At 35.1% G+C, this 21,124-nt stretch overlaps 1 protein-coding gene across 6 annotated transcripts; it reads right to left on the bottom strand.

The window, feature by feature from the left end:
- Positions 1–323: 323 nt before the first annotated feature.
- On the bottom strand, positions 324–19,097 carry LOC110370569 (uncharacterized). 6 transcript variants are annotated; one of them, XM_049845140.2, is made up of 9 exons: positions 18,937–19,097; positions 9,922–10,071; positions 8,567–8,718; positions 7,956–8,159; positions 6,359–6,493; positions 4,616–5,063; positions 4,465–4,506; positions 2,377–2,466; positions 324–1,962 (listed from the first exon to the last, which is right to left on the bottom strand). In XM_049845140.2, exons 2-8 carry the CDS (start codon positions 10,067–10,069, stop codon positions 2,390–2,392), a joined length of 1,206 nt encoding a protein of 401 aa, XP_049701097.2. In that variant the 5' UTR covers positions 10,070–10,071; positions 18,937–19,097; the 3' UTR covers positions 324–1,962; positions 2,377–2,389. The 6 variants fall into 6 exon arrangements, with proteins under 6 accessions (XP_049701097.2, XP_021182117.3, XP_021182116.3 ...); XM_021326442.3 differs by lacking the exon at positions 4,465–4,506 and having other exon boundaries at positions 4,547–5,063; XM_021326441.3 differs by lacking the exons at positions 4,465–4,506; positions 18,937–19,097 and adding an exon at positions 13,207–13,424 and having other exon boundaries at positions 4,547–5,063.
- Between the last annotated feature and the right edge of the window lie 2,027 nt (positions 19,098–21,124).

Genomic DNA, 21,124 nt, shown 5'->3' on the forward strand with positions numbered 1-21,124 from the left:
GTTTTCTTGTGCTAACAATTTATTTTTATTTTCACGCTTATTTTATTCAGGTAGACAGAGTTGTAAAAGAATAATATTCTGCAACTTTTAATCGGCATGATATGCTATACACATTTTTACATTGTGTTTTAAAGTGAACTAAGTGCGTAGCGTCGACTCTACCAACGTTTAGAAAACTATGGCTGTTATGAAGGCCAAGTATGTTGCAACAAACAAGTCGTAGATGTTGCAGAATTGTTGCCGTATCAGAGATTACGCGATTCCTACTGATTGTATTATTCTAGAAACGGATAAAGGTAACCAATCAATGAAACCAAGCAAAGTATTGTTAAAGATATATTTGTAACAATAAATTCATAATTTACAATGTATCAAACGTTATAAAAATATAAGATTATATAATTTAGAAAACGAAAACATTTATAATAATAATAGTTGTTACAATTTCATCAGTCTTTTATATTATTTGATCTGTACACAGCCAAATCTTTGGAAATATGAAATAATAAATAATTTTATTGAAATAATTTCTACAGAGTATTCTATCAAGATAATAATTGCACTTGGTAAAGGAACTTTAAGATATGCCAAATATAGTTATCGTTCCTATGTTAAAATATGAGTATTATAATCGAGCATTGCCATTTTAAATTTATTATGTAGGTAAACAAGTACAATTTTTCACATGCACAGCACTAACTTATTTTCCTTAATGTTATTAACCTGTTTGTGATCATAATTTTGCCGCCTTAACTTATGTAAACTACTTACACTTATTAACTTACAATAAAATGTTATACATTAAAACATAAATTGATTACGAAAGGAACTCCAAGTACCTTAGAAACCCAAGCGGGCAAATAGTTACAACTTTTAAAACTTATTGAAACAGGCATTAAATTCACACTTTTTAACTTAGGACCATTCCGGGAAATTAGAAGAAGATATTACTTGGAAAGAGTACAGAGAGAGCAAAAGTAGAAGAAAATTGAAAAAAAAAAATGTTTTTTTGCGAGATTCTTGTTAAAATAATTGGAAATAGAAAACACATATTTATAAAGTTATAAACATATTGCGCTTATCTCCAGCATCCGCCGGTAACGACATGTACGTTATCTGAAGGTATATTTACATTTACACATTAGTTAATGGAAAACGTGAAAGTTTATTGCGTATTACTTATTATTGAACGCTAGATCACTCGTTATTACCATTTATATGTTTATTCATCATTTATCAGAGTTGTTGCAATTACAACATATAATATAGTTACACATAGTTTTTTTTAAAGTCACGTTAAAAAGGCGCAGATGTTTTTTCTCATTTAAAATAAAATTATGTTTTTCCTGTAATTCTCATTTAGAACCATACCACAGTCACTTCTTGGTTCTTATGCGTGTCCAATAGATAGTACTACAAAAATTACATCGAACATTAAAAAAAAAGCATTCACATAGAGTAAATAAAAGATGGAAACTGCAACACATTTTAAGTCACATCACTTAGATCACCTCCATATCAGGATAAAGAGTGCTAATTACTTACATTAACACCCTAATTGCAACTTAACGACTTTAACGTATACAGAACATGCATTTTATGTGCGCTATTTGCAAAAAGGACATAATATTTGACTTTATATAACAGTTTTTACAAAAGATAGTGCCCAATTTTGTGTCTCGCTGAGTATTACAGATTATTTTCAAATGTTAAACATCTTGACTGCTCTGAAATATTAGTGCGTCTGTATAAGTATAAGTAAAACTTGATATAACTTATTTAGTAGGTATTTACATGAAAACTATACGTTTTTGTTGTATTTCAGAGAAGCCATAATGGTACGTGACTGTTGCATTATAATTAAAATATACAGATGAACGTTTAACAAGACATACGTATGCATAAACTTAAATTAACAACGTACTGCACGGCAGCGTCCTATGATTGACTGTGCGAGATTAACTGAAAATAGAAATAAGATTTTATTTTATTCAATCGGCCTTTATTAAAAACTAAATTCGGTCAGCGGTTAGTACCGCTTCTTGAAGGTACAACTTCCTTCGTTCTCGTTCAAGAACATACACATTATATTTCGTAAGAACTTTAATACTGTACTCTATTTTTGTTTTCTATGTTTCCCAAGTTGGAAAATATGTTCAAAATCTTTAATCCCTTGAGAATGATATACTTTAATACTATAAAAAAGTGAAGTTTGGGGCGTGATACCTGAATCTACGGCACCGATTATTAAAATCCTTTTACCAATAAAAAGAATCATAGTCATCTATTAGAGATTCGGAAATAAGTTTTCTAGAGACGCTGGTGAAAACGCTCTGAACAGCTGGTAATGTAAAAATAAATTCAAATGACATTTACCTTTTTATCCTCCTTACAAAGTGTTGTTTGATGGTATTGGTTTTCCGACGTGCATGTCCGAGTTTCTTCTGTCCTTCTCAGCTATTGAACCTGATTGACAAATGAATATGTTTAAAGCGGTAAAATTAAGCGTATGTATGTACGGCGTGAACAATGTAAATAATGTGACTGATTGATTGATAGAAACATGCATGTATTGATAACTGACTACATAATAATACAACCTAGAACTTGGGGGTCGGTTATACTAAGTGATGTTACTAAGATTAAGGAAATAATTGAACAATTTTTTTCTTGATTTTTAATTAATTTTATATTCAGCCTTAAAAATATACCTAATTTTTATGTTGTTATTGATAATAGCTCTAACATTATATGTTTTCTATGTATTATAAAACTATATAAACTATATATATAATACTATATATATAGTAATATATATATAGTATTATGTATATATAATACTATATATATAGTTTATAATTTATATATACTATATAAATTATAAACTATATAATGAATGTTATGTACAACGTTACGTATTAAATCTTCGCGACAAAATCCCAAGGTTAGACCAGTGGTCGTAAATGCGAGAATTAATGGATATTTTAACTAGACATTGTTTTTACTCGGCAACCGCATCAAACCTATATGAGTTAAGTGTATTTGTCTGTGGTATGCGAGATAAAATCCGTACTTAGTTTTTGTTTTAAAACAATGTTAATTTAAATGTGATAAAATTGGAATAATGTAGGCTGCATCATATAAGAAGTAGTGGGGGACATCTAAGGTATTACGACACTTTTTAACTGAGTTTCTACTAAACTAAATATTAAAATGATCCCAAACTAGCTTCTGTCAGAGGTTTCACCCGCGTACCGTGAGAACTACTTCCCGCCCTTTGAAAAGTAACTTATATCCTTTCATATGGTTTAGCTAGGTATATGTACCACATTTTATGTAAATCTGATCAGAAAGACAAAGGTACTTCGTATTTAATACTAGCGAGGATACATTTTCTACAGCATTTAAAACAAATAAGTAAGTATGACCTACGCAACATAACTTTTTTTACAAAAATAATATAAATAAAAGGCTCAATGACAACGGGATCGAGATAATAAAATGTTAATGAAAATATTTTGACTGCACCTCGTAAAATATTATCGCAGTCTAAAAATAGTTTGTCTCAGCCGACTGGCCGCTATCACGTGTGATTTATGACTGCTCTTTGATATTTAATAATGCATAGTAATTATTATAATAATAACATTTTGAAAATATACTATGTTTATGTTTTGTAGTAGTGCGTATTTTCGAAATTTTGACAGGTCTCAAGAGCCTCTGTCTGATTGAACAGTAAATAAAAAATATATTTTAAGATTTTGGAAAAGGATGGTCTTTTTAAAGTGTTGCCAATATGTACTGCTACTGCTAGTAACTCAATTACTTCATGTCTTGTACTTTGTACAAAATCAATTATTGGAATGACGAAATTACAGTTTTCTGTACTTCATGGTAATGAAGTTCTGATTGACCGAAAAAAAAAGAATAATTGATACGAATTTCTATAAGTAAGCATTTGAATTTGCAAGCAAGCTAGAACAAAACCTATTTCATGAAATGTTTACGAAAGAGGTCGTGCTGGAAGTTTATAACTACTACTTTTATCGCAAAAATGAGTTTTAATGACGATTTTTAATCAATGCAATGTTAATGGTTTTTACGGATCATTGAAATTGCATAAACATTTTATATAAAACTTGCAATGAAATTGATAAGACAAATAAGAAAGCGAGTTTTATCAGCGAATATGTTGAATGGTAGTTTTTTTTATGAGACATGCTGGACTGAATGATTTTGAAAAATGTTCTTGATATCGGTGTTGCCTCTTCAAAAAAAATTTTTTTCAAGTACTTTAGAATAAAGGTAACTAAAAGTTAAGCTAATGATAATAATGTGTACATGTGAGTCATGCTTTAAGAGAGTAATCGGAGCAAGCAGAAATATGTCGAATTCTCTGAGATAGCATATCAAATGGTAGAAAATGAATAAAGTCAAGCATCTGTCATAAAATCATCAGAATACCTTTCTTTTTGCTGGGCACACTCTTAACCGTTCGCCCATTGGCTGAAAAGACAAAGAAAATTCGATCAATACTCCAACGTACCAAGTGTAGTATGATGTTGCTTAGAAAATTTCTCTTTCATTTTAATAGACCAAGTCTTTAATTTCGTACCGATTTTCTGTTCGTTATTTGGAGTTCGCGGGATCTTTGAAGGCGAGATTTCTGGCGACTTTTGATTTTCTTCTTTAATTGATTCTTGTAGGGTGAGGGTTTCATCCAATTTCTCCCCTATAGGATGAGTTTCATTTAAATTCTCCCCTGTTACCGGTGTTTCATTTAACTTTTCCCCTACAATGGGGGTTTCACTCAACTTTTCCCCTTCACTGGTGCTTTCATTCACTTTATCCCCTTCAGGGGGAGTAGAAGTCCCCTTTGGCCGCGTTTCATTCCTCTCAGGAGTAGAACAGGGTACTTCAGACATGTTTGGTGAGAATGGCGAATCGTTGTGGTTGTTTTGTGCTGCCTGCTTGGTAGTACCGTTGTTGTAGTAGACTGTGTCTTGGTCTGACTCCGCCGTGAAGTCTGAACGATCACTCTTTGGACTGGTCACGTTTGTTAACTGTAATTAAATTGACGTAGATATATTTTAAATGAAATATTTAACAATAAAAAATATCTATTCTCTATCTAATATATTTTCCGTCTAGGTTACCTATTCATATTTTTCCGTGCTTAGATAGATATTTACATAATTATCAACTGGCAAATATAATATTTAAAATTTAAACAGTGGATATCCTTGACGTTAATACAAGCTATATTCTGACCTTTAATAATAGAGTAAAAGTCAAGACAACCAGTTTCCAAGCTGATATAATCATAACAATATCATAAATAGGTAATATTGAATTATTTTTTCATATAATATTTTGTTAAAGAACATTATTATGTCCTGCACAACTGCACTACTTTGGCTCATATTTTTGTCTTCTCAACTTCTCATAACTCAATTTTTTTAATATCAAAATCCGAATTGACAATTAATTATTAAAACAAATCAAAGTAAATAAACCCTTTCATACGAGGGTCACACTGAAAGTTTTTAGAACTGGCCACTTATAAACAATATAATAAAAAAATAATTCTAAAATTCGAAAATAGAACTCTTTACCAATATTACTGAGTATATATTTAATTCATTTGTCATTTGTTTTACGATTTGGCGGCAAATTGAAAATTGTCTGTGTCACGTCAACATGAATTTAACACGAGAAAATTTTCGTGCAATGATTTTTTATGACTTTCGATGTCATTTAAGTCAACAAGAAAGTTATGATAGACTACGATTGGCCTTTCACGATGAAGCCCCATCTCGTGCGACTGTTTACAACTGGTTTAATGAGTTTAAACGTGGTCGCACTAATCTCACTGATGATTTACCTGAGGGACGGCGTTCTACGGCGACGACTGAAGATAACATCTGTGTTGTGCGGCGTATGATAGAGACTGATAGAAGAGTGACCTATCAGCAGATTCGGACAAGCTTAGGCATCGTTATGAGTCAAGTGCACAAAATCCTCCACGAACATTAAGCGGTCAGGAAGCTTTGCGCCTGGTGGATACCTCATAATTTGACTGAGGCTCAAAAACTCCATAGTGTGGATTGGTGCCGTAAAATGATTAAAAGATTTAACGGAGGTGACTCAAATGCTGTGTTCGACGTACTAACACTACAATAAAACATATAATAAAACGAATAACTGGCTAATGTAACCAGTTTCTGATTTTCTAAGAACTTTCAGTTTGACCCTCGTATAGCCTAAAAACTTCTTTTATCTTTTTCCATCACAGATCATAGAGCTCCGTTATTGAAATAATATATCTTTAGTAAATAAATTGTAATTATGAGGTTACCGTGAAGCTAGAGTCCTCATCGGAGTCAGCATCGAGGTCTACCATCATCTTCTCAATGAGCCTCTCCATGGTGGTCTCGCTGGTGGAGGCCGCGGGGCTCGTGTGCTCGCGACCGCGCTTGCTGCGTTTTACTACCTAGAAGAAAGGAATAACTTATTGTAGTACTCTGTCGTTGAAAAACTTATTGTGACTGTTGTGTCATATTACTTAGTTGGTTATGCTTAGGTAGAGATCGCAATCCTATCCCAAACCACAGATTATATAATAGTTACTACGTAACAGATAAATCACTCCATACAAAAAAGTCCATACCTACTGTTATAAGCACCTACAAGTTCCCCAACTACCTACAAATTCCTAGCTGCGTTATAAAATGAACCTTAAAAGCTCGAGGGCTTGATTGTTATTCCAATGCGATAGATAGCCCACAGTTCAGTGACCGCAACCGTGCCGTGGCCATGCTTAGGGTTGCTTCTTACAACTTATTAATATTTAAGTAGGAAAACAAAGTTACGCTTATTTTAAGATTATAAAACTATTAGATATTTTAAAACTGAGTTTTTAAATAAAAAGTAATGTAATATCAAGAATATTTTTCTTTAGTTAACTATTGTATTGAATACTAAAATGGAGTATGAGTACATATTACTAAATATTACCTAATACGTATGCATAGGTAAGTACTTAAGTAAAGCTTTCGTCAAAATCAAAGGCGGTTTCCAACTATTTTTCGAGCACAAGTGCCATACCCCATATGGTACCTACAACTCCGTCGAGTGTTGATACATACCTAAAATTGGTTTCTGCGTAGCGACACGCGTAATGTTCCGAGTCGTCATTAAGTTGGACCAGAACTATACCTACTTACACTCGAGATGTGTCTTGAGCTACAAAACTCACAATACAGTTCATATAACTAAGTAGGTATCTAAAGTAAAATAAGTACCTAATGATCTCTGTTGTTAAAATCATAAAGTAGATAAGTATTAATTTATTTAAAAAAAATAGAATGACTAGATAAGTTCATACATATAAAATGTTGCTAAATCGTACAATAGTCGCATATAAACCAACACAACTCAAAATAATCCATCAATTTGTGAGGTAGCTTAAAAAACCTAATAAAAACCAACAGCATAACATGCCACGAAATAAAAATAATAATATTGGAGCGCGCGCGGCGCGTGTGACTGTTGTGCGCCCTGAGCCGCGTGGGGCTACCGGTAACCCAGCGAGCGGTAGGCATTTATCGCGCGCAAGTACGTCGAGTGACAGAGGCCTGCCCAAACTATGTTGGGGTCTCAACTGTATGCAGCTGAGTTACAGAGTTTTACATGGAACGACTATCTATTTGACTGATTATCCCTAACGACTGCCAAAGTTATAGATAGATGTCAGCCGGTATGTTTTGTCCACCGGATAATTTGTCTTCCGCAACACGAAGGATTTCGTCGTCATTATTTTCTCTATATTCTATTACGAGCTTAGTATGAAATAAATTTAATGTGTACACACTACTCGACGCATTTACGTACCAGTACCTACAGCACTGGACAAAGTCATGAAATATAGCTCCAAAACACCACTATCAACTCACCAGCACTTCATCATTATTACTAATCCTGGTAGTATTATTGTTCCCGTAGTGCTCCTGTCTGCGGAAGCACATGGTGAAGTGCATGAGCTCGTGCAGCGCGTCTGCCCAGGAGTGCTGCGCGGTGCTGCTGCGAGCTCGCATCATGCGGTTGCCCTGGTACTTCAGGGTGCGTAAGTAACGACGCTTGCTTTGGATGTACATCACCTGGAAAAGAAGGGTGTATGAAACGATGGTATACTATGGTATGGTTCAACGGACCTAAATTGTTTCAAGACCCTTAATTGGTAAGTTACAAATTGTAAACTAATTTTTTGCGGGAATCTAGACTTTAAAAAAAATGTGACGATCATGATGTTTTCTGTAGTTACACAATAAGTGAGTTAAATTCCGTTACTCGAGATACTATTTATTTATTTATACTTTTTGCACAATGTACAACGGTGGAATTAACGCCTAGACGATCTCTGGCAGCCTACCTTAAATACATAGGAGCCTAAGAATTATACTGAGATTTTTTTGAAATATAAATGTTCTACACCACTACCACACCTCGCGAGATAATTTATATATTATCTATTTGTAAATTAATGATCACAGCAACAAATACATACCACATCAGCAGATCTCAAAGGCGGCTTCCCCATGACGAGGTTGAGCAAGGATATGGTCTCTCTGGTGACTCGCAGCCACACTATCATGGCTAGGAAGAACACCCACGGCAGAGGCCTGACCAGCTCTGGCTGTGGACGCTCATCTTGATCCACTGGAAATTGTATACAGAGGTATAAGAGCGAGAATAAGTAACTTAAGGAAGGGGTTTCATTGTATAGAGAGTCTTTCTTTTTTAGGAAGGATGAATAATCAGGTCTTATCCTTAAATTTTAATCATAAATATATATAATTCAAAGAGTTATATAGGCAGAAAGAGGATGGACCACTTAGATTTACCTAGATTTACTATTGTGAGAAAACGCTGTAATATTTAATACTAGCAAGCGAAAATCACTATAAAAAGACACTTTCTAATGTTTGCAACGTTAACAAGTTACCACTAATATACCCTTCTTTTGCTTTGTCCCAATATTTATTTTGGGTTAAAATTGCTTCCTAAATTAATGTATTAACCAAAGCTAATTTTGAGTGAGTGAGTTGAGTTGAGTTAATACTATCACCAGACGCGCCGTTTGGCGCATGATTCACATACAAAGATAATAAGACTGCATCATTTTACAAAACTCAGCTAATGATCTGATTGTTTATCTCTAGTAACTAGCAGAAAAACCAGAATAGCGTGCTGTCGTGTTGGGAAAAGGCTCGGAGGATGATGGATGATGAACATCCTCGTATGATGAAAGATCGCAAAGAGCTGTCTTACTTTTATTTGTTTTAATTTATTACAATATTGTCTTTCACAGTGGGTTGCACCTTTTAACAATAACGATAACCGAACCATTTTCTGCTGACCGAAATCGCCGATTTGACCAATGGGCGGCATTTCAGGGCCGGTTATGGTTTAGTTATCCTTATAGTTAGATGTTGTAACTAACCCTTATACATAAATTTATCACCCTCATTGTCCATAGCATAAGCTACATGCAGTGTATAAATAGAACTTTTACTAATTGATAACAATTTCCTCCTCGGTCCTCACGTATCCGTTACTATGTCCTTATTTAGACTCTTACCTGCTTTGAATTGAAAGCAGTATAGGTGGTACAATTTATATTCTAGTAGGTCTTTCCCTGGCTTTATGGTTATGAATGGTTGGCAACAAGTAACAGTCTGTTACTTATGAGAGAATGTTGACAAGTTGACTAAAAAGTTTGATTACTTTTAAGATAAACTGTTAGTTAAACATCGGGCCGATTTAGGCGACAGTTTAGTCCACAGAGTGCGAGGGCTATGACTATAAGACATGCTGCGTCCGAAAATATAATTATTTAAAGGCACATGGAGTAATATTTACATGGAGGAGGCACAGCCCATCTGGCACACTTCTCTACAACCCACAACGTGCGGTCAACATGCCGCAGCGCGGACTGGCCCAGCCGGTACGACGCCGCATGCTCCGCCGCGCTCTGGAATACCTCCTTCACCAGAGACACCAGCTCCATGTCTGAAAATTTGAAATTAGAACTTTATGTGAGTTGGAATAAAAACTTTTTTTTTATTATTTTTGGCCAGTTATATTTCAAAATTAAAGAAACCCTGGAGTCCAGCCTTTTCCCTTTATGTTTGGGGTCTTCTCACTATGTTATTTTATTATTATTATTTATTTATTATTATCAACTTACGACTATTATTACAGGAACTTATCCTAATGCAATAGCGTAGACAAATTATATCTAACCTTCTAAAACTAATCAAAATATAATCATACCATAAAACTAATCATAGTCACATAGTACACATAAGCCCTTGTGAATTCAGTCAGTGAGCAGGAAAAAAGATCAATATGTCTAGCCACCGTGTTGAGCGTGCGCAGCGCCCGCGTAAGCGGTGCGAGTTGCAGCAGGTTGGTGCGCGCGCGCGGCACCGAGAATTGAGGTGGCCTCCGCCTCCTGCCTACGTATTCCTCAGGAACACACAATTCTATCTCTTCTAGAATTGCAGGGTTATGTATATGACCGCGAATAATTCTCAACAAGTAGGCAGATAGTGCTAATTCCCGTCTCACTTCCAGTTTGAAATAACCTACCATACCCAGAACAAATAAAGTAGGATATAAAAATGGGTATCCTGGATAAACTCCATACTGCTTCAAATATAAAAACCGGAGGAATTTGTTTTGCGTACGCTCCAGCATCAATTTATACTTGCTTTCATGCGGAGACCAAACGACTGCATTGCATTCTAAGTGGCTCTTGACAAGAGCCTCATACAATACTCTTAAAGCTCTAATATTCGTGAATTGATTCGCTTGTCGCAAAACAAACCCTAAATTACGATACGCCTTTTTGCAAACTTCGATAATATGCTGTCGGAAATTTAAATTAGCGGTAAATGTGACACCCAAGTCCTTTACCTCTGTAACACGCTGTAACGGCGCTCCTTCAACAGTATAAACGTGGTGACGCGGGAAGCGCGCGCGACTGAACGATAACACCGAACACTTAGCTACGTTAAACAACAATTTATTATCTATACTCCAGCTTACAACCCTATTTATATCCTGCTGTAGCATGTCATGATCCGAGGCATGTTTCACTTCGTATACCAACTTTAGGTCGTCAGCAAACAGTAATGGTGTAGACATTTTGACTACTTCAGGTAAGTCATTTACCATGAGGATGAAGAGCAGAGGGCCCAAATTGCTACCCTGACTTACCCCAGATCTTGTGAAGTAAGGCTCAGAGAGGCATCCACCACAGTCGACGTATTGGCATCTATCTCGTAAATAATTCGCGAAAAATGTCAGCGTATGTGGTGTGCATGGGGATGGATGACAAGCGTGCAAAATGTTTTACATAGAGCGACGATCGGGTCCCGATACCACTCTAAAAAGTCGAAACATGTATGAAATCTCTCGCTATTTTAAATTTAACAGCTCATAAAAGCAACAGCACGTAAGTCCGATTGAAGTATGCACATACTTTTTTGTCATTTTCTTATATGTATATAAAAATGAATTGCTGTTCGTTAGTCTCACTATAACTCCAGAATAGCTGGACCGATTTGGCTTATTTTGGTTTTAAAATGTTTGTAGAGGTCCAGGGAAGGTTTAAACGATACGAAGTTCGCGGGATCAGCTAGTCTTATATATAAAAATGAATTGTTGTTCGTTAGTCTGACTAAAACTCGCGAATGGCTGAACCGATTTGGCTCATTTTGGTTTTAAAATGTTTTTAGAGGGCCAGGGAAGGTTTAAACGATAACGAAGTTCGCGGGATCAGCTAGTTGTGTAGGTATAAATAAGAATTTTAATGACACTAAATTAAATGATAATATGAGACATTATACTTAAATAGACTCCGAAAAACAGTGTATTAAGATGCACACAATACATGTCTTTTGAGGGTCACTTTTTTGCTTAAACCTCTTGAATTACGAATTACTTGAATTAAACACGTGAATAGTTTACAAAGCTACAGGTTTATTTAAATGCAATACTCGTTTGAGATAAAACCTCCACGGTAGCGTCACTGATAGAGGCATGTTATGATTTAACGATGACTACTTCTAGAGAAAAGAAAACAAAACTTTAAGTGCAAGTTATTAACGTTTTCAGAGAGACAGATATGCAGAATATCATTAGCACGTAGAGCATGTTTTTGGACTCACTTCAACACGTATTTCAACTCTAAAGGCTCCGAAACTATTGCATCGATTCGACCAATTCTTTCACTGATGGGAAGCTACATTAACGCTGGGTGACAAAAGCTTTCCAATACCCGGGTACGAGAAGTAGTTTCAAACAGAATAACGCGGGAAACAGACAGTATCGAATAAGAAGGTTGATATGCTTTACACGGTATCAGAAATAGCTACCAATCAACCTACTTCCACGTTCAAATTCCAATAGCGAGTAAATATCACAAGAACGAGTAGGTACCCCAAGATATAGTGGACTTGTAAACAACATTAATATAGAAATCAAATCGCAGAGTCCACCGGTCTGGACAATTTAACGTTCACTCATGTACACACAGCTTATCAGATTATGTCATTAATTAATTTAGAATCGCTAATTGGGGCAAATAAATCATTCTTTACGGATATTTTAGTAGAAAAGATAACGTTAACGAAAAATTGGCGCTTGAAATTGTTATTTCAGTTTCACGCAGCAAACACGACCGTTAGATGTTAGTAAATGCTTACTAGACAGGTGTTAGTTTAAAGTAAAAGTTGGAATAAGAATACCTGGTTTGATAAGAGAATTAAGAAGTATGAATTGGTTTCTATATGATCCAGATTCCAGAACAATCGCTAGTACAACAAATGTTTGCATGCATTTCCCAATTGCCTAGTTACAAAATGCACATTTTGAGTGCGTGAGAGTGCGACGGCGAATGAGCGCTTCTAATTAAATGAACATAACCACACATAATAAGTAATTATACCTACTCAAGTGATAAATAAATAGTAAGATCCTGGAACTCACGTGCACCTTTTAACGAGATAGCAAACGACTGACAACACAATACACACGACCGTCAAGCTCCGCTTGTCTTGCCAAAAATATCACAGAACAACAACTATCATAACAAAACATTTAAGATATTATCTATTTAATTAACATAATTAACGTTACCTTCACAATTTCCGCAAAAAACGTCGAGTATGCTAATCACACATCAAACTATGTTACAAACTTATAACATTCACAAAGCGCATGCGCGAGCTATAAAAAACAAACTTCAATGCACCGTTATCTTTTTTAAATTTTTACCGAGACACGGGTAATGAGTGCAGGAGCCTGAGTGAATACATCATTTTGACTTCTTTATACCTTATAGATAATAAGGCGCAGAGGGCAGAGGTCAGTGCAATCATAGACAGATACCGTGAGGCCAGTGAGACAAATATCCAATATATCTAATTACTACCGATTTCGTACGACTTTGCTTGTGTCATTTGTGTATTTTAGATTATTGAGGCCTACGTGATATGCGGTGAGTTTCGGGTTGGTCACCGTCCATCTCTTAAGAGACGCCCGTGTCGGCGCACAGTGGTCCGGATTTTCAAAAAGGTGGACATAGGATCGAAAATGCATATTTAACTCAACTAAAAATTGTTTCGTATAGGAAATTTATCACTGATTAATACTTATTACTACAACTTTTCAAAAAAACTGCTCCTTCACCTAAAAAAAAAATATCGAAAATAAAAATGAATGGGAGAAAATCTATTTTATTTTTTTTCTCCCTTCAGTATCAAAGTATAGCAACCAAATCTTATATTCTGGTAAGTACCTATTGTTCTTAATACGACAAAACATAAATTGCTTGCGTATCCCTGCGGCCTTGGCGCCTACGATGCTTCAAAGTTTACAATTTTAAAGTTCAATTATCTTAACATTATTAACGAGTTTTTCTGAGTTTTTCTATTGAAATTAATACAGAATAATATTTTTTAATAAAAAAAGTCCCCCGCGCGCACCAACCGTGTTTTAGGCTCGCCCCTACTAATTGGGACTTAAATATAGTACTGGTGAAATGACAGTATACTTGGTGTAGTATACAACTTTGCCGAACCCTTCGGGGAATACCTATAAAGCGTGACTGCCCTAATTGACCTCCTCAACCCAGTTACTCTGACAACACAATACCCCTTGGTAAGACTGGTGTCAGACTTACTGGCTTCTGACTACCCGTAACGAAGTTCACAAAGGAGTGAAGATGTAGACTTCAGTGATTCATCGGCTTTCATGTCAAGTCTTGTCCCTCTTAAATAAGTTTCACATAATAGCACCATATGGGAAAACCCAGCACCTTCTTCAACACATTATTGCAGGCCCATTAAGTTCGAGTTTTGTAAAGAGACAGCAGAATACATCAAGCAAAAAGAAGCTGCATTGAAGGAAGAAATAATTAAAACCGGCCAAGTGTGTGTCGGACCCGCGCACGAAGGGTTCCGTACCATCCAAAATAATATTCTATATATGTATATGGCAAAACAATCACGTTTGTTGTATGGGAGTCCCCCAAAATATTTATTTGATTCTAGGTTTCATATTTGTTGTTATAGCGGCAACAGCAGTACATCATCTGTGAAAATTTCAACTCTCTAACTATCACGGTTCATGAGATACAGCCTGGCGACAGACGGACGTACGGACAGTGGAGCGAAAACAACAGGGTCCCGTTTTAACCTTTAGGTACGGAACTACGGAACCCTAATAACATCGATTCTACAAAATGGGCAGGGCTAGAGATTAGTCACGAGCTTCATATGACAATGATCGACGGAAAAGTGGCCACTATTCTATTATAACGGATACTTTGTCTGCATCTACCTGCAATATTTGCCTTGCTAAGCCGACCGAGATGAACAAGCTGTCAGAAGTATTTTCAAGACCTGTTCGAGAAGATGTTTATAAATATGGACTTTCTACTCTTCATATGTGGATTCGTTGTACGGAGTGTATTCTACACATATGTTCCAACATGGAATTTGGGGTGTGGACTGCACGTAGTAACTAAAAGCTGCGAAGAAACATTTGACACAAGAAGAATTCGAACAGCTAATTTGAATACTTATGGATTTTGTGAAGCAAGGCTTTGGAACCACAAAGGCCTACTAAAGCATTTTGCGGTTATTCTTCAAACGATTTCATCAGGATGCTATAGATATTGAAAAATTCAGAACTTAATGCAGAGAAACAGCTGAGATCTTTGTGCATTTACACAAGCTACTCATATACGGTGCAGACATTTGTCATCACTTTAGCCTCCTACCAATTAGCATTCTTTCCGAAGAAGCGGGCGAAGCAAGAAATAAAGAATTTCGAAGAAGTTCGTGAATATCATACAAGCAATATCAATCATGCAAGCACGTTAAACTGTAGGTCCCAGCTGTTATTGAACATCTTTGGCAGTCGTTACGGGTAATCAGAAGCCAGTGAGTCTGACACCAGTCTTACCAAGGGGTATTGTGTTGTCAGAGTAACTGGGTTGAGGAGGTCAATTAGGGCAGTCACGCTTTATAGGTATTCCCCGAAGGGTTCGGCAAAGTTGTATACTACACCAAGTATACTGTCATTTCACCAGTACTATATTTAAGTCCCAAGTAGTAGGGGCGAGCCTAAAACACGGTTGGTGCGCGCGGGAGACTTTTTTTATTAAAAAATATTATTCTGTATTAATTTCAATAGAAAAACTCAGAAAAACTCGTTAATAATGTTAAGATAATTGAACTTTAACCCTTAATTTGGAAATGTATCTTTAAAGATACAACAACTTTAAAAAAATCTGTAACATTAAATAATTGTGTTTTTTTGAATCGATCGATTTAATTATAAAGTTTGACTCATGACATCACTAGGAAAAGTAAGTCTATTGCATTTTCAACAACTGGACATCCCGATTTACGTCAACCTGAAAAAATGACGGTCGCGAAGAACAACAAAGCTGTAAGTTTTATTGATTTTTATTATTTTTTATATGTGATGATGTCAGGTTCTTACTATTTTATGTGTGTAACGTAATATACTAACGATTTAGCTGAAATAATGGCATAGAAATGTATTTATCGAGCCATGACAAGGTGTCAAACCTCAATGTATCTTTAAAGATACTTTGCTCAAATGTCGACTATACAACATTGTATCTTTAAAGACACATTGCCAAAAGTTAACCTATTATCGCACGTTAAAATTCTCGTAATTTTTATATAAAAAAATATTAACTACACGCATGTGAGACCCTACAGCATGTAAGGTTCCGTAGGATAAAATTAATTTTTATTAAGATTTTTTTTTTGCATAATTTTTGACATAATTTCATATAAACAGTTCAGTGTTCAGTTTGCTTGGGTTTGGTTTGGTTGCATGTGCAATTTTTTTGTTCGTAGGTATTAAAACGAGCAAGATCAAAGCGCATTCTAGCGTTGATTCCTGCAGGAAATGCACGATCGGACGACAGTGACACAACAGACAATGAGGAAGATAACACAGCCAGTGACACAACATTGCCAGTTTATGGAATACAACATGATTCTTATAGTAGTTCCTCAACACCTTCACTGGATTCGGATAAAATATAGTGTGAGATTATGTCTAACTAAACAACGGAACTGTTTTTACGATTTTCATGTAAAAAAATAAATTTTCTTACCAAATAACTATTTTATTTTATAACCCCGATTTGGTAATGTATCCTTTTGGATACATTATCGAAAAACTATACCTTCCTCCGTATTTGGCAATGTGTAAAATAAGATACATATTATTTCAGCGCAATTACTGAAAAAAAATTTTTTTGAATATTTTTCTCTATTTCCTTATACCTCAAATAATTAGACTACAGTATTTTTTTTATAAAATTTGATAAAGATTATGCTTGCCAAATTAAGGGTTAAAATTGTAAACTTTGAAGCATCGTAGGCGCCAAGGCCGCAGGGATACGCAAGCAATTTATGTTTTGTCGTATTAAGAACAATAGGTACTTACCAGAATATAAGATTTGGTTGTTATACTTTGATACTGAAGGGAGAAAAAAAATAAAATAGATTTTCTCCCATACATTTTTATTTTCAATATTTTTTTTTTAGGTGAAGGAGCAGTTTTTTTGAAAAGTTGTAGTAATAAGTATTAATCAGTGATAAATTTCCTATACGAAACAATTTTTAGTTGAGTTAAATATGCATTTTCGATCCTATGTCCGCCTTTTTGAAAATCCGGACCACTGTGCGGCGGCGCGCCAAGGGAGTCAAGACACCCCAAGTGGCATACATCAGGGCCAAAACCTGGCGGGACTGTAGGATAAAGTTATCGCGGCCCTGCTACACTAAGGGCTCAAGAAGAAAGATGGATTTCACTCGGTTTTAGTCTGTAAGAGTGACACTCCCTCAGGCTGCACCCACAGAGAGAGGGTTCATTTTGGGGGGGATGTTTCCCGCCAAAGAAAGGCCTACGTGATATAGCTCCAAGTACACGTTACGCGTGTACACAGATCAATGATATGACGTCAATATTATATATTCGGTTATTTTCGGCTATGCAGGCTTAGCGTTATTGATTAGTACATTGATTTACTGATGTGTTTTGGTGGAGAATCACAATATCCTTCCATTCTAGACAAATTCAACTAAGCTACTATAGAGATGATCTGGCACATTTATTTAAAACTAAGAAATTGTTCCTGTTATATTGTATCCGAGCTTATCAAAGGATTTTTTTGCAAATACTCTGGCAACATATTGAAGATTTCTGTTGTCTATCATAAAACATCCAAATGAATGCTGGCTGTTGATAATTACATTTTAGAGTTTATAATTTCACATACACACTAGTGCCGTAAATACCACAACTTTAACAAAGTGTAGCTTATCCTAATAATTAAAAAACTAGAATTATTAACTTTCATTCTTATTGCAGTTGAAATAAATAAAAAAAACTTCTAAAAGTTTAACATTTAAATACAAACAACCAGACAAACTTCCACTTCTCAATTTTGTATATTTAGGTATTATTAATAACAGTACTGTATGATATTATTTACTACATAATCAATATGTTGTACATGTACTTATGTCTGTTAATTGTTCATTAATATTATTTTTACATACAGAGTACAGAGTCTGTGGTGTGTTTGGGTTGATTCAAATATGGAATATTGGTTACACTATTTTGAAAATACATAGTGTACCATAGAGTAATATTTTTGGCCAGCAATCCCACCTCTAGATTTGTGCTACCTAATCTTGTAAATTCCTATTAGATTTTTTTTTATTTTATCTGATTTTTACCAACTTTCAAGGTTTTCAAACTATTTAAAAAATTATGAAGGTACTTTAACATTTTTGTTTCTTTAGAAAAAAAGGAAAGTTCACGAAAAGACTGGTTATAAAAAGTGGTATTTACATAAAAATAGAAAAACACAGATATAACCCAAAATGTTACCTGTGTATTACAGAAGTAATTTGTGTTGAAAACTGATTGTATCAATGCTTCACAACATAGTAATGAATATACACGATAACAAGCTTGGGGGTGACTAAAGACTTTCAAGGTGCTTTTATAAAAAGAACAACAAAATAACAATTTTATTGTTGGTAAACGATATCTAGAAAACCGGTTAAGCCGCGTTTTGCAGAACATACACTTCCAAACAGTTTAAAAGACGTCGAGAGTCCTCCTAGGAGTAAGAATGCGTATCACTGATAATATTACACTACAAAGCCGCAATCATTATTTCATTAGCGAATTTTATAACATGCGTGATATAGTTATGACTTCAAAACTTTCTACTACCTTTCTTAGGAAGAAATTATTCATGAAATAATGGATGAGATCAAAAACTTATAAAGTGGATGTACTTACCAATACAATTTCTATTCAAAGCCGGGACGTTGTTTGTGTTTTACAGTCAATATTCACGACGCACAAGTCCGATTGATTCTTATTCAATTTCGATTCAACATTCAACAAAAAGTTTGTGTTCTTGTCAAAATGTCAAATTGCTCATTGATGACACAAAGTGTCAGTCAGTGTCAAATACGGTAAAATAGTTGAGAAGATTACCATTCTTTCTACTACTACAGCTACCATTTTTTATCATAGAGCAACACAGGCCACCGGCGGACCGGAGGGGAGTAGCCATACACAGGCGTTCCCCTCTGTCAAAGTACAAGTCCAAATGGTCCTATGCGTACAATAAAACTAGTTGCAACTAAACTATTCGCTAGACTAAATCTAGTTGCGTGAGTGAATCGACGTCGTCGTAAAAAATGCCGAATTGTTCTGTTTTTTGCTGCAAAAAGAGATCTGCCACGTCAAATTTACAAAAAGATGGCGTTACCTTTCATATGTAAGTAATTTTTAATTACGTTATTGCTATTTACTTCTTATAAACTTAAAAACTGCAATATTATCAATCGTGTTGTTTCGGATTTGTTTACCAACTAAGGCCGTGCGTCTTCATACAAAACGCGGATCGGTCGAGCGACAGATCCGAGTCTTTTTCCTAGAATTCGCTGTCACCGAGCGAGTGTTGTTGCCGGTTTGTTTGTAGATAGTTATCGATGAAAATGAGAAAGGTCAAGTCAAATCGGAGAAAGTTTTGAGATTAGGTTTTCTGATTTAAATAAAATTACTGAGTGAGAACGTCAACTACATATAATGTGTTTTTATTTATATATTGCAGGTTTCCTAAAGATCCAAATTTAAGAAATATATGGAAGACATTTTCTCATAACAGACCAACCTGGATTCCCACAAGAAATAGTGTCATTTGCTCAAATCATTTTAAGACCTCTGACTTTCAAGTGTTGGCGAACAATAGGAGGAGATTAGTCGATGGCGCCAAACCAACCGCCAACTGTATTTGTTCCGTAAGTTTTTATTTTATTCATGTGCAAGGTCATAGATAATATAATACTAGCTTAGGTAAACGAATAGTACATTCCACATGATGTACCTCGTTGACGTTAGTCATAGTGGTGAAATGAAGCCTACATTTTTAAACTTAATCTAATTTTCCAGAATCATCGACAATCATTAAATATACCAGATGAGAGGTTATCATCTAATGGGCCCATTAATGACACTCGGACTATTCCTAATTCATTGACATCACCGTGTAGATCGTCAACTCCTCAAAATGTGAGTTGTTTTTAAATCGTTTATTGTAGAATCGCATATTGATAAATTTGTCATTCCTTCTATTTTACTGTTGAGATTAAGTAAATTATGTAAAGATATGATAAGAGATAATTATTTATTCATTTGTTTTCAGACTCAGTCAAAGGAAACATCTAAAAAATCTGCTTCAATTCCCACTACTGCACTTACACCAAGAAAAAGAAAAATGCAGCAACAATTAGATTGTCAGAAAAAAAAAATTAAAAGGCTACAAGCTAAAAATCTTTTCTTAAAGAAAAAAGTTGCTGGGCTAGAAGAAATTCTTCAGAGTTTAGATGAAAAAGCTTTGATAGATAAAGAGGAAAGGATGGTCCTGGAAAAAATAGGCGTTGAAGAAGCAGAGCTTATTAAGCGTCAATTAAAGAAATGTAAAAGTGGAAAGCTCTCACGAGCCAAGTATTCACCAGAACTGAGGTGTTTTGCTCTAACTCTCAACTTTTATTCCCCCAAAGCTTACAAGTATGTTCGTAAAACGTTTGGGACGTGTTTACCTGCTCCGCGTACTTTAACTAAATGGTATAGTAATATTGATGGACGGCCCGGTTTTACCAAAGAAGCCTTGGCGGCCTTAAAATATAAAGCCGATGCCAATCCACATAGTAAAATTTACTGTACTTTAGTTTTCGATGAAATGAAAATAAAGACACAATCACATGACAATCCAAGTGGTGACAGACGATTCGGATATATTGATTATGGTTTCGATTTAATAACTGATAATACAGATGAAGCTACAGATGTCCTAGTTTTTCTATTAGTAGGCATTAATACTCCATGGAAAGTCCCAATCGGATATTTTTTAGTTAAAGGTACAAGTGCTAAGTTAAAAGCTCAACTTGTAACTAAAGCGTTTGAATTAGTACATGAA

This window comes from Helicoverpa armigera, chromosome 15 (genome assembly GCF_030705265.1).
Source record: "Helicoverpa armigera isolate CAAS_96S chromosome 15, ASM3070526v1, whole genome shotgun sequence".
Classification (NCBI taxonomy): Eukaryota; Metazoa; Arthropoda; class Insecta; order Lepidoptera; family Noctuidae; genus Helicoverpa; species Helicoverpa armigera.